Here is a 12593-nt window from a genome sequence, read left to right on the forward strand (position 1 = left end):
ATGTCAGAGCTGGGTGTATTTCTGCCGCAGCTGGTTGTTCTCTTCCACAGAGCACTATCAACTTGTTAGTTTACTGAGCAGAGCATTTGGTTTACTGTCACACCCCCCGGGGCGCTGCACAACTTGCACCAGCGTAGTGCCTCTGCTATTGTACTTCAGCCAGTCACGTCACTGTTGAGCAGCTCTTTTCACACTGGTTTGCCAGTTGCCTACAACAGGTACTTTCACTCAGAAGGGGTCATACTTTCAGTTTCTCGTGACTGTAAAAATAAACATGAACATATGTTCTATGTCCCATCCCACCCCAATGAAACTGCCACGTCCCAGGTCATGCTATAGACTGGTGCCAGCAAAACTGCAGTGGCAGAAGGCAGGTGTCTGCCTAAGCTTCAGACACTCCATCCCATCCAAACGTAGAAGCCCTCTCCCTAGTTAAGGTTACACACACCCGCAAGCCCCTTTCCATTGAAGATGGTGATTTAAGACATTTAGGGAATAAGGATAACTTCTTACAGAACTGTACTTCCACCAGTCTACAGAGACGGTAGCTGAACTCATAGCAGCTATGAAAGAGAACATTCAGTGTCTTGCGTGACTATAAAGGAATTAAAAGACTCATTTTACAGTGCATTTTAATTAAAAGTTCATTATAAGAATTTTCTTTTAAGAACAGCATACTACATATTAATGGAAATATGTAACTTTATCCTACAAACGGGACTGTCACCATATTATTCTTACAATTCAAACATATGAAAAATAAAATATGATATTTAGCTTTATAAATTCCCCCTTCCCCCCTTTAAATAACAAAAGTATTAACTCTTCCCCAGTACAGTGCATTTGCTATCTGCGAGCCACAAACCAAGTAGTCACATCAATGCCAAGGAAACAGCAACATTATTTGCAAAATATTGAGAGAAAATGATAAAAAAATATAGTAGTCAGCCCAGTGCTTACCAAAGAGACAGTCAACAAGAATTGAAAAAACAGCACACATTTTCATATTACATAGGACCATTATAATAACATAGAAAACAGTGCAGAAGACTTATGCTGGAAAAATATATAACAATTCTCAGCAAGCAGAAACTGAACTTTGGCACTTGCTCATAAAAAGGCCTTTCAAAGCAAAACAGAACGTAAATTCACTTAATCACAGCCTGTATATTTAAAAAAAATAAAAGACATTGACCAAAGCAAGAGAAACAATAGAGAAAAGTTTACAAGCCAGGTCACTGAATTCAGTACATTCAGCCTACAGAAATTACAAATATAATCTTTCATCTGTCCATCTACTCTGGGATCCTGGCTAGAGAAAGACAGGCTTTGGGACAGAACCTTACCTGAAGCATCTCTGTTTCAATGGAGCTGAGCTAATTACACAGCCCTTTCTTCAAATAGAACTAGAATAGCATGTCTCAAATACGTTGCCTCCTTACCATAAAATAAGGATTTCTAATCTGCAAATTAAAAAGCAAGACCCTTGCACTCAGACAGTGGCTGTTCTGCTCTACCCATCATAGTTGCACCATAACCACTGTAGTGTAAGGATTAAGTGATTTCTTTAAAAAGGGCTAAAAAAGAATGGCTTTAATTCAAAGGGGAGACCATAGCCTGGAAGGAAGGATTCACATTTAGCGCTTCGTCAGCACTGCACATTACCAGAAGGCGCACTATCATTAACACGTGGGCAGCTGTTTCCCCTCCCTGCCAGAAGAACTGATGTACTAAACGCAGGCCTAACCGAAGGCTGCTGCAGGCTAAAGCATGGTTTTGGATCAGGCCATAAGAAAGCAAGGGCTGCTCTAGCCAAGAAGTGCTTCTTTCATTGTCAGGCTCAGTGCCCCAAAACTAGCAGCTGTCTTTGCACTGAGGCGGTTCAGTCAATTTTTTATTCTTTTGAGGAGTTAAGATTGGGGAAGGGCAGAGAGAAAAATAAGTGCTTTAGATTGCACAGAAGATTGTCCTACTAAATGGGGCACTTGAATGGGAAACAATTGCAGCTATAAGTCTAGCAGACGCTCTTCACATGTCTCCACAGGCCATTTAGTAGCACCTCCAAACACATCAACATTGTTATCAACCCAGGGTATGATGTTGCCAGGCATGTTGGTAGAGCAGTTAGCAATATTCATGATGTCTTCAGCTTTTAAGACTCTGTCCCATATATTGAACTGGCTCATCTCCCCGACGAAGGCTTGAGTTGCATCAAATCTTCCTCCTACTGTGTCCTTCAGGCAGCAAGAGTTAGGATTAGATAAGGTTATTTCAGCATTTTCCTCCTCAGATTTGAACACCCTCTCCCCCCCAGGCACACTGCTAGAAGAAGATGCAGAGCTGGATCACAGACACAGACAACTTCAAGTTTCTAGAAGGGCTACTTTGAACGAGATGTTCTATGGAAGAGTTAAAAGCTCTAAGTTGAAATGCGTCAAAACAATTCAAAGCAAGCAGTAGTGACCATATACCGTCACACAAAGGCTACACATAAATAACCCTGCCCCCAAGCAGCAGAACAAGAAGGCAGCTTTAGACAGAGGCTAATTTAGGAGCCATTTTGCAAGCTTGGTACAGGACAGCTTCAGCAAGAACTGCATAGATATGTAGGATTACTCCAAAAACTTTATGGCTATAGATTAAACTGTAACTGCAGCCCTTGACCAATTGTCTAGGAGCTATAAGATGCAACATTTAGATCTTAATACATAGGCTGCTTCTGGTTATACCAAATGAGTAATTCAAACTGCTACTGCATAAGCCTAAAAGTGTTTGCTTGCTCCATCCACTGCTCAAGGACAGAAATCACAAATTTTGTGCGATCACACTAACATGAAACTGGTAGCAAAAGATAGAACCAAGCATAGTACAGGCAAATGGTGCGAGAGAAAACCTGCCAGCCACCTAATAGTAAACTGGAGTATCTGCTATGCAGAGTGTATTAGGATTCTGAAATTCCCATTCTGTCACTTACGTCATGGATAAATAACTACTAAAATCAGTATTAGGACAAAACTAGTTTTTCATTGTGAACCTGGGAATCCTGGAGAAAGGCTGTTTCCTGCTACGCATTACAATTTTTTTTTTAGTATATGTATAACCATACAAAGAACAGGTACAGAAAAAATGTGAAGAGCCACACAATTCATAGGCAATAACTTAATGAGATCTTAACTAAGAAAAGCGAGATTCAAAATCCTTTGGTTTTTTCAATATTCAAAAAGGACTTAACCTTACGACTGCTTTCTGTTGGCAGCACTAATATTCAAACTTTATTAGCATTTCCATTAGGAGATTTATTTACCTCCATCTTTAATAGGAAACCAAATGTCTGATTTAGAGTTTGTCCCTTTGACTTCAGACTCATCTTTAAAGTAGACATCAAATTCTGAATGAGTGACAGGCTCCACTATCCTAATTCAGTCTAGAGGGAGTTCTCCATAGCAGCCCAAATTATAAAAGATCCTGATATACCCACAAGCACTCCAGTGCCCATAGTTGCTGGTCCCCTACCCCCATACACACACTTTCCTTGGTCTGTCCCAGGGCTTGATCACTAACATTCTGGCTATTCTTGGGATAAAGAGGAAAGGGAGGGTGAAAACCAGTAAACTGTTACAGGGAACAGTCAATTTGGCTTCAATTAAAAAGAAATTAAAACAAATCAAAGCAATTATACTTGGTCCACTTTCAGCACTGCTCATACAAAAGTACTCACTAGATCTGTCCTTTTCTGTAACTTCAGTGGCCACGTTGCTGGTTACCAGTGATCTAGCTCAAAGGATTTAATTGAAGGCATTATTCAGGTCACTAACAAAGTTGCACGCTGTAGCATTAAGAGTGGGAATAGGAACAGCTACAACATGAATATTCTGAATATTTAATAAATTAAATAAAACCTACCAATGTGTGATTGCATTAAGTATTTATTGCCTTGTTTTCATCTTTCTGATACTGGGTATACAACAAGACCAAGTGTTTAACAAAGTTTTCCCACAGCTGCTGTTTGCTTGGGGAGTTCAAACCCTGGAACACCGTCATTCACTCACCTGTTCCTGACCCAGGATCAAGACACCTCCAGGTTTAATTGGGTGCCAAGGAGCCAGATTCTCCCCCATGCCAAGCTTCTCTCCATCCTGAAAAGCCTCCCACATTCCATCTCTGGTTGTCCATGTTATACAGATATGATGCCATTTTCCATCACTAATGAAAAGCGGGAGCTGGGCAACCTACAAAAACCAAAGAATAATGCATGTTGTAAACCAAGCCCATCAGTTCAAGCACAACATTTGAAAATGGACAATATTTACTCTGCCCTCCGAAGTAAAATTTCAAAGACAGAAGTCAGTCCACATCTTTCTACGTTGTTCCAACTCTCCTGTACTGAGAAATACAGCCACACTTTTTATTCTAGATATGAGCCTTCATTTCATCTAGAATAAAGTGACACAAGTACTACAGTCTAAGCTGCTATCAATGCACTCATCCTGCATTTTAATCTCAGTACTTGGTTCTAACTTTCCATCTAGTGTTCATGTTAAGTTTTTCTTAAAATCTGGCGTTTGCCTGCACCATTTGCATTAACAACTCTGACAAATGGATCTGCCTGCTTCCAGTAAAACTTGTGGGAACTGTTAACATAGGGCTCCGAACAAGGAGGATTTATGCTCCTTTAGGAATCTAACCTGAAAACTTACTAAGTCAACATAAAGACACAAAAGCAGCAGGCTATTGAACGCCTGTGATGTGGTAGAAAGAATAGCCTTACAGAACATTAATAGTACTGACATAAGATTGATGAGAAAAAGTTATCACTACAGATAAACAGACTCAAGCTTCCTTCTCTTCCTCAAACCATTAAAAATAATCAGCTTTTCATTTTTATTGATTTGGGAGGATGACAGGACTGTTAGAAGTCCTTAACTAGCCACATGACTAAACCACCCGAGTTGTGTTGTAGATCTGTAAACACCTGATCCCTAGCAAGTTACTAGGAGACCTAACTGAAGGTGGGGTGAAAGGAACTATTTATAACCTGTTTTAATGCCAACTTTCAGCAAGTCCTGTTTTCCCTCAAGCCTCATTCTGAAGCTTGTCAGAAGCCATCAGTGGTATGAAGTAGTGTAAGACAACTGTTGCTTTTTGTATCTAAAGTCTGGAAAAAATCTATTTAAGCTGATGTTTAGTTATTAAGCATAACAAAACCAGCCACAATTACATGCCTTTTGCTCTCTGCCTTCTGCAAAATTCATTTTAACGTATCTGATCTTCTAGGATTGGAAAGAGAAATACTGCAGCTGGCTCAGATCTCACTGGTTTTGCGATACTGTGCCTTCAAATACTGCTTCTGTTTCACAAAACAAACAAACCAAAAAAAAAAAAATAGAAGCCAAGACCTGCTTGTAAACTCAAAGGACGTACATAAGTGTGTGCACATCTTGATGTCATGCTGCTTTGTCTCAACACACAAAATGTATGTACCATTTGACTTTGTTTCGAGTACTTTTATGAACCTACAACAACCAACAAGTAGACACTACCATCTCACAGGTCCAGAGCTGGCTTCTCTCAGGGAGAATAAAAATTGTTGCTAGAAAGGTATCATGGGTTTGGGCCATATTCTGATTATGCAGACAATAAAGAAGAGTTAGTTGATTCTCACCTTATCATTAATTAACAGTTCAATTGGATTATTCCCCCATTCTATGAGGACAATTTCATTAGCCTGCCCAGGAACAGCATATGAGAATGGAGTACCAATTCCAGGAGAAGCACTTGATCTCAACCACAAGCATACAGTAAAAGCATACAGCTCTGGCAGAGTCTTCTTGATCTTCCCGTATAAGTAGTTTGTGCGAAGAGGAAGGGAGACTTTGAATTCATCAGGTGATTTAAATGCACTGTTACCTAGAATTACATTGAGGAAGAAAAACCTTTAACATTAAACAAAACAATGTATTTGTAAGTCAGGTTAAGAAACCATACAATTGGTATCAAGAATCTTGGGAATTTTCATCACTTTAGAGAGTCACACAAAAATATACTGAAGTAGTATTACTGAATGTTGATTTTGCAGCAGAAAAATATAACTAGATTTTATACACATCATGCTAATTACTTCATTTACTTTTCCTGCTCATTTAGAGCAGAAGAATACATACATGGCAGACAACTAATGAGAGGGTGTTAAATATTTTCTTCCTTCATTGCTTAGTTCATGGCTGGAGGCCTGCCTATTTCAAACAATCCAAACCATTTTAAAATATATTTACTGTTACTAAACATGGATTCTCTGGTATGCTCATTATGAAAGTATCACAGTGCTTCAGAAACAGTATTTCTTTTCCTACTACTGCTACACAGGGAGCTAGCAGCAGTGTCCCCATTTTACAGATAGCAGGCTGAGAAACAGGTTGATGGTCTCATTTTGGATGGCCACTCTGATATAAGAAAAAGATGACATATTCCAGAAAGCAGAGTTAAATTCAGAAGAACTGATTTCTGCCCCACAGACAAATTAGGAGGAGATCTGAACAAAAACATACAACTGAAGTACAAAGTGACCTAAGAAAAATGCAATATAAAGTTATGAACTACAAAAACATTAGATATTTGTTTTAATATAAAAGAAACTATTGTTTAGCTTTTTCTAAAAGATGTGATAAAACCCAGCAAGTTATTCCAGAAATGTTTATGAAATTGAGAACGCTTATGACCAAAACTTTCTAAAGCTGCAATACTCTCTATTATAGTTTGTGTATAGTTCTAATGTAGTTGCCTACAAGTAATTTTCTAGAATTAAATATTAAGAAAAGAGAAATCCCACATTGTGCCACAAAATAAAACCCCACAGTTCTGTAGTAGAGTGTCACCCTCAACCTTTCAGCAACCTGTTCTTCTGAGTCCCACTCATTTCCTTTACTCACATTCCTGAAACAAATTCAATCCCCTTGCCAAGCTTCACATTCCAATCCAAATGAAGAGCTGTTGTCACAAAAGGTTGCCACAATTCTCATATGTAATTTTTAAACCATTTGCATTCTCTCAGTTCCCAATCCCAGAAGCAACTGAAGTGTTTTGACTGTATTTTTCACAGAACAAGGGGGTGGAAGAAGAAAAAGCTTGTCTGATGCTTGCATCTGTCTTGAGGAACTTACAGACCAAAACCTGAAATATTCTAAATTCTCAGAAAAAAACCTCTCAGTGTCTTAGGGCTAACATTGAGCAAGCTCCACAAGGCTGGTACAACCAATCTCATGTATGAAAAAAAGAAGCATACTCCATTAAGGGCATTAGTCACTCTGTGAAAGAACTTAAGGAAGCAATAATGGGTTCAAAAAGAACAAACAATATTAATCTTTTTATATTTTTTGGTTTGTTCTCATGACTTGGAAACATCCAGAACTCCAAATGATAACAAGATCCTCCTGTTCTGGGCAATGGGCACATGCGCAGGATAAGACAATCCTTTTCCTAAAGGATCCGAATTATTTTTGGACAAGATGGGCAAGAAATATTGTTACTCCCTTTCACAGATGAAGAAAATGGATTTTGACGTAGCAAGTGACCTGTTCATGTCTCCAGTAAAGCTAGGAATCAATTTAAGTCCAGGCACTATTCATTGCAAGATTATTCCTCCACCCACTACTGCTTTTTAATGCATTTAATGCTGTTGATGGAGACAACTGGTGAAGGAATTACCAGAAGCCTTTTCGAATCACAACAGTTGTACAAACTTCAAAATCTTCAGTCCCACTGGTAAAGATAGCTGTCACAACTACAGATAAAAATAAACCCAAAGTTCATGGTGTCACCTTACAACGTTAGTTTTTTCCTCAATTTACTTAGTCCGAGGATGGGGAGCTTGTGACACTCTAGTTAGTTGTCAGGAATTGATGCTGAACAATATGGCATTTAAAATAAAAGCACAATAGAAATACTATTTTCAAAAGAGGTCAGATCGCTTCAAATATTGTCTGTATTTAATCCAAAAAAATCATTAAAAAGTTTTTAGATCATTATTACCATCACTTTGATTTGACAGAGGAACCAAAGGCACAGAACAGCTAAACTGCACTGTAATAGAGAACAAATTACACAACTAAAAGAAAGCCTGTGTCTTGGTTCCTGGCCCGAATTCTTTACTTCCCTGGTGAGTTAAGACAGCTCTCTCCCCACACAAAAAATAAAGGTGGGAACAGGCTATTTTTAACCTAACTAAACTACACATTCTCCTTCTCCCACCACTCCCTTTCTCATTCTGACTTGCTGATATGAGTCACATCTTTCAGAGACAAGGACTAGCAATACTTGCTACATAAGACATTAACAGGCCACTAATTCTCCAGAACTTTAGTTGCAGTTTAGGCTTTATCTTGGCTCTCAGGGAACACTAAATGACACAGCCAGTAGAAGATCTCTTCCTCCTTCCCTTTTGCCCTCCTTCACACTTTTGAAATGAAAAAAAATAGATACAATATTACACAAATGATTCCATTAGGTCACATTTTAAAATTCATGAGATATGTATGTTTGCACCATTTTGAAAGCATGTCCATTAAGCTGCTTTTAAGCAGAGAGCCAATTCACCTTGGAAAATCATTTAAAGACTAGGCAGTGGTATTTACTGGCATCTAGTGCTCCACAGTCCACTCTGTAGGTGTATGTAATCAATACAGAAAGATAGCTCTGTTCTTTAGCTCACTTCCATGGGCATTTGTAATTCAGATAAACAGATTCTACTCAAGCATAGAGATCTCAGTAATAATTAATCTAAGCATCTGAATAAATGACTAGGATTAAGAGAGTGTCCCCCAGTGGCACCATGTGTAATCTGCTGTAAACTCTGAAGGCTATATGCTTGGGATAGAACACAATTCAAGTATCTGCAGTTACTCAAAGTCATAAGCAGCAATGAAAGGAAAGACCACCAGCAATACTTCCAAAGCAGCAGGAAACTGTTCTGGTACAAAAGGCCATTCGTTACATCAAAGGCAGTTGTGCTAATTAAATTTAGCCTATATGATTTTCAGTCCACATAAAAAAAAAAAAAGTGGCTCTACTTAGATGCATACTTGACATTATGCAGGTATTTACCTGACACCAGTGTAATACTTCTTATTTCTACTTGCCTCCTTATAGAATCTTTCCATCCCCACAAACACTAAGTTTCATCCTAACCACCCACACATGCCAAATTAAGAGACAGGAAGCCAAAGCCATGCAGAGGCCTGTCAAGCAGGAAGCTTGTGACAAATGCAAAAAGAGAATCCAAGTATTTGTGCTGCCACCTACTATATAGTCCAGCACCTTAACTGTCTTTCCCTCAAGGCCCACGTTTAGGCTACTGCACTAGAAGGAGGGAGTAAACAAAATTAAGTTGATGGGGAAATGTTTAGATTCTGTGCAGGTTACCTTTTTCTAATTCAGACACTCTTTCTAGCAATGCATTCAAGGCTGTCTCTGTCTTCTGCCGATGGGCTGACGTTTCATTATGAAGCAAAGACTTTTCATCCTCAAGCTCAGCCACTTTGCTCAGGAGTTGGCGCTCCAGGTCTCCAAGCCTCCGTTGAAGCATCTCTCGAAGGTCATTAGGCAGTGTGGCATATGACACGTTGGCTCGGAGTTGGTGCTTCAGGGGAAATGAGAAGGAAAAAAAAAATTGTCATTTCTAAAACAGAAACTGCAAAATGCAGATATGCTCCTGATTCAAAGGGAAGAAAGCAAGATCACCACATTCTCCAGCAAGTACAAAAGAGGCATTGCTTTTTACACTTGCCACGTTCAGTGCTCTTACTAGCACTGTAGCTAACCAGCTCCTGAAACAAAAGAGCACTTTTGTTAGAGGCTTCCATGTTCCATACGAAGGAGCCTTCATACATTTAAGTTCAAAATAATCAATGTAGGGAGCCAGGTGTGATGCACTTCCATTAGTATAGGTACATGTGAAAATAGTAGTCAGATTTTGCTTTAAGTATTGCAAGTGACATTGCCAATATAAGTAAAAACTATTATTTCATTTTAAAACAAAAATCAAGCTACTTTGAAAGCAAATTTACCAAATGAAAGTTTCCTCAGTTTTGATTTGCAGAGTAAAGAAGTCAGATGCTCTTTAGAGCAATGGTGTTAGCCAGTGAAAGTATTTTTATGTAAACAAAAAAAAAAAAAATAAATCCCGCTGAAAAAAACCCACACTCTTTCACAAATAAAACTGTTATCTTTAGGGATACTAAGAAACCAATGGTTCCACCTACTATTCTAGTGGAGTTTGTCTTCTACAACCCTAAAAAAAAATGCCTCAACAAGACAGTAACAGTAAAAAATGATGTTACAGTACCAGATTATTCAAAACTGTACTTGAAAGGCAGTTTAAAAAGAGTGTTTAAACCTCATAGAATAACCTTTAGGAAGTTACTCGCCACCCTCACACCACCAGCGACTGTTTGGAGGACAGCAGGAGGAGACACATGTCGCTCACAGGGTGTGGAAAGCAAAAGAACATCCAGCATTACTCCTGTGTGAATACTCTATAAAATATTTCTGTGAGTGCCACTCAACCACGGCACGGTCCAAAGGCTGATGGAAATTACTTACCAGTAGGTTTGGACCAAGCCCCCTTCCTATTCACAGGCATACAGAATCAGGTTCTTTTTACTCTATGTCAGCTCTAAATACATCATCTTATCTTCACAATCTGTCCAACACAATCTCCTCATTACCACTGGCATGTTCAGCACCATATGCCAAGGTCTTACTGCCCAAGACGTCAGCTTTATACCTCAAACCCCATGGAGTCACACTCCCGGAGAGATTTAGTCATATTAATACAGAAACTAAGCTGGTGACAGGAAAACCATAATCTCCCCCCACGCAGCGGGAGAACACATCACAGCCAAGCCCTCCGGGGGTTTTACCGTTAAAGCGAGCAGGTAAACAACCGAGACAAGACAAGACAGGCAAGCAGCTCGCTCCCCGGGCTCGGCCAGGCTGGTTTAAGCTTGGCGCAGACACACGCGCTGGCTGTGCCCACCCAGGGCGCCGAGGCCACTGTCACCCTGTCACACCTGAAGCCGTCCCAAGTGCCGGGCGGGCGGGCGGGGGGCTGGCCCTACCTCCAGGCTCTCCAGCCGGTCCTTCAGGGTCTGCATAGTGCGGCTCAGCTGGTCGATGACCTGCGCCGGGTCCCGCGGCAGGTCGCCCATAGTGTCCTTGCCCTTGCCCAGCTCGGGCTTCCAGGTCCCCGCGGCGGACTTGCCGTCGGCGCCCTCGCAGCGACTCAGCTTGCCGGTGAGCTCCCGGATGGCCTCCCGCTGGCTCCCGATGGTCTCCTTCTGCTGCAGGACGGTCTCCCGCAGCTGCAGCACCGTGGCCTTCAGCTCCTCCTCGGGGGGCAGCGCGCCGCCCTGCATGGGCACGGGGGGCATGGGGCAGCCCGCGCCGGCGGTGTCCAGCGGCAGCGAGGTGCACACGAAGCGGCTCCCCGGCGGGCTCTCCTGGTCCCCCGCCGCCGACCCCCGGCCGCCCGCGGCTACGGCCAGCAGGAGCCCGGCGACCACCGGCAACATCCCGGCCGGTGAGCGGAGCGGCACGACGGCTCGGAGGGGACGCCGGGGCGGGGGCCGCCGCGCCGACAGGAGACCAGCCCCGCCGCGCTGACAGGAGGCCAGCCCCGCCGCGCCGACACAGCCAGCCCCGCCGCCCCGTCCCGTCCCGTCCCGTCCCGCTCCCGCGCTCGCCGCCGGCCCGCGGCTTTTATCGGCAGGGCGCGCGCGGCGGGGGTGGGGGGGCGCCCTGCTCGCGCCGCGCGCGCTGGTTGGCTGCGGCCGGCGCTGACGCCACGCGGCACCGGGGCGGGGGGGGCACCGGGGGGACCGGCGGGGCGGACTGGCCGGGGGGGGGGGGGGCGCACGGCGGCGGCAGCGCGACCCCGGGGCGGTGCTGCCCCGTCCGCCGTGTGCCGCCGGGCGCCCCGCGGTCCTGCCTGCCCGGGGGGGCCGGGGCTTCGTCCAGTCGGGTCCTGGACGTCGCCAGGGGTGGCAGCTGCGCGGCCTCCCTGGGCAACCTCGGCCTCTGGTCCGGTGGCCCCACGGCGAGCAAGCTTCTTCCTGTGCCCCGCGTGAACCGCTCCCGCTTCAACGCGCTCCCGTTGTCCCTTGCCCTCCCGCACGCGGCGCGCTGCACGGCTCCGGCTGGACGGGCTCCCCTCCCGAGATCGCTCCGGCCTGTCGAGCTCTCCCTGTGCTGGGGGGGTGGGGGGCGTGCAGCACGGGACACCGTATCGCGATATGACCCAGCCCGTGCCGGCCAAAGGGGACCATCTCTCCCCGCCCTCCAACTGCGCTCCTGCTAACGAGGCCGGGACACTGCTGTCACACACACACCAGGTACGGTCAAGGTCTAGCTCAGTACTGGGATTTATGATGGAAAGGGACAGGGATGCTTTAAGAAATTTTGGCAGAGTACCCTAAGCCTGCTGTGGGACCGTAAGACCACTGTGGGTTTAGCTATATTGTTTGTGGTATCCAGTATTTTTAATGCTGTTCACAATGACTTCACATTTATCATCTGTGAGGGCTCGTATATTTTTCCCAAGT

General features: G+C 43.4%; 1 protein-coding gene across 1 annotated transcript; it reads right to left on the reverse strand.

Annotated features, from left to right (window-relative positions):
- Positions 1 to 615: 615 nt before the first annotated feature.
- On the reverse strand, positions 616 to 11706 carry NPTX2 (neuronal pentraxin 2). Its single transcript, XM_037386818.1, has 5 exons — positions 11112 to 11706; positions 9415 to 9631; positions 5663 to 5907; positions 4050 to 4229; positions 616 to 2234 (listed from the first exon to the last, which is right to left on the reverse strand). The coding sequence occupies exons 1-5, from the start codon at positions 11562 to 11564 to the stop codon at positions 2007 to 2009; spliced, it is 1323 nt and encodes a 440-aa protein (XP_037242715.1). The 5' UTR covers positions 11565 to 11706; the 3' UTR covers positions 616 to 2006.
- Between the last annotated feature and the right edge of the window lie 887 nt (positions 11707 to 12593).

This window comes from Falco rusticolus, chromosome 4 (genome assembly GCF_015220075.1).
Source record: "Falco rusticolus isolate bFalRus1 chromosome 4, bFalRus1.pri, whole genome shotgun sequence".
Classification (NCBI taxonomy): domain Eukaryota; kingdom Metazoa; phylum Chordata; class Aves; order Falconiformes; family Falconidae; genus Falco; species Falco rusticolus.

Excerpts from the sequence above, each read along its gene's own strand:
- NPTX2 (XM_037386818.1), bottom strand. The coding sequence starts at position 11,564 with ATGTTGCCGGTGGTCGCCGGGCTCCTGCTGGCCGTAGCCGCGGGCGGC. Across the intron at positions 5,908-9,414 it reads AGTGTCTGAATTAGAAAAAG|GTAACAGTGCATTTAAATCA; the intron begins GTAACCTGCACA and ends ATGTAATTCTAG. Across the intron at positions 4,230-5,662 it reads AACTGTTAATTAATGATAAG|GTTGCCCAGCTCCCGCTTTT; the intron begins GTGAGAATCAAC and ends TGGTTTTTGTAG.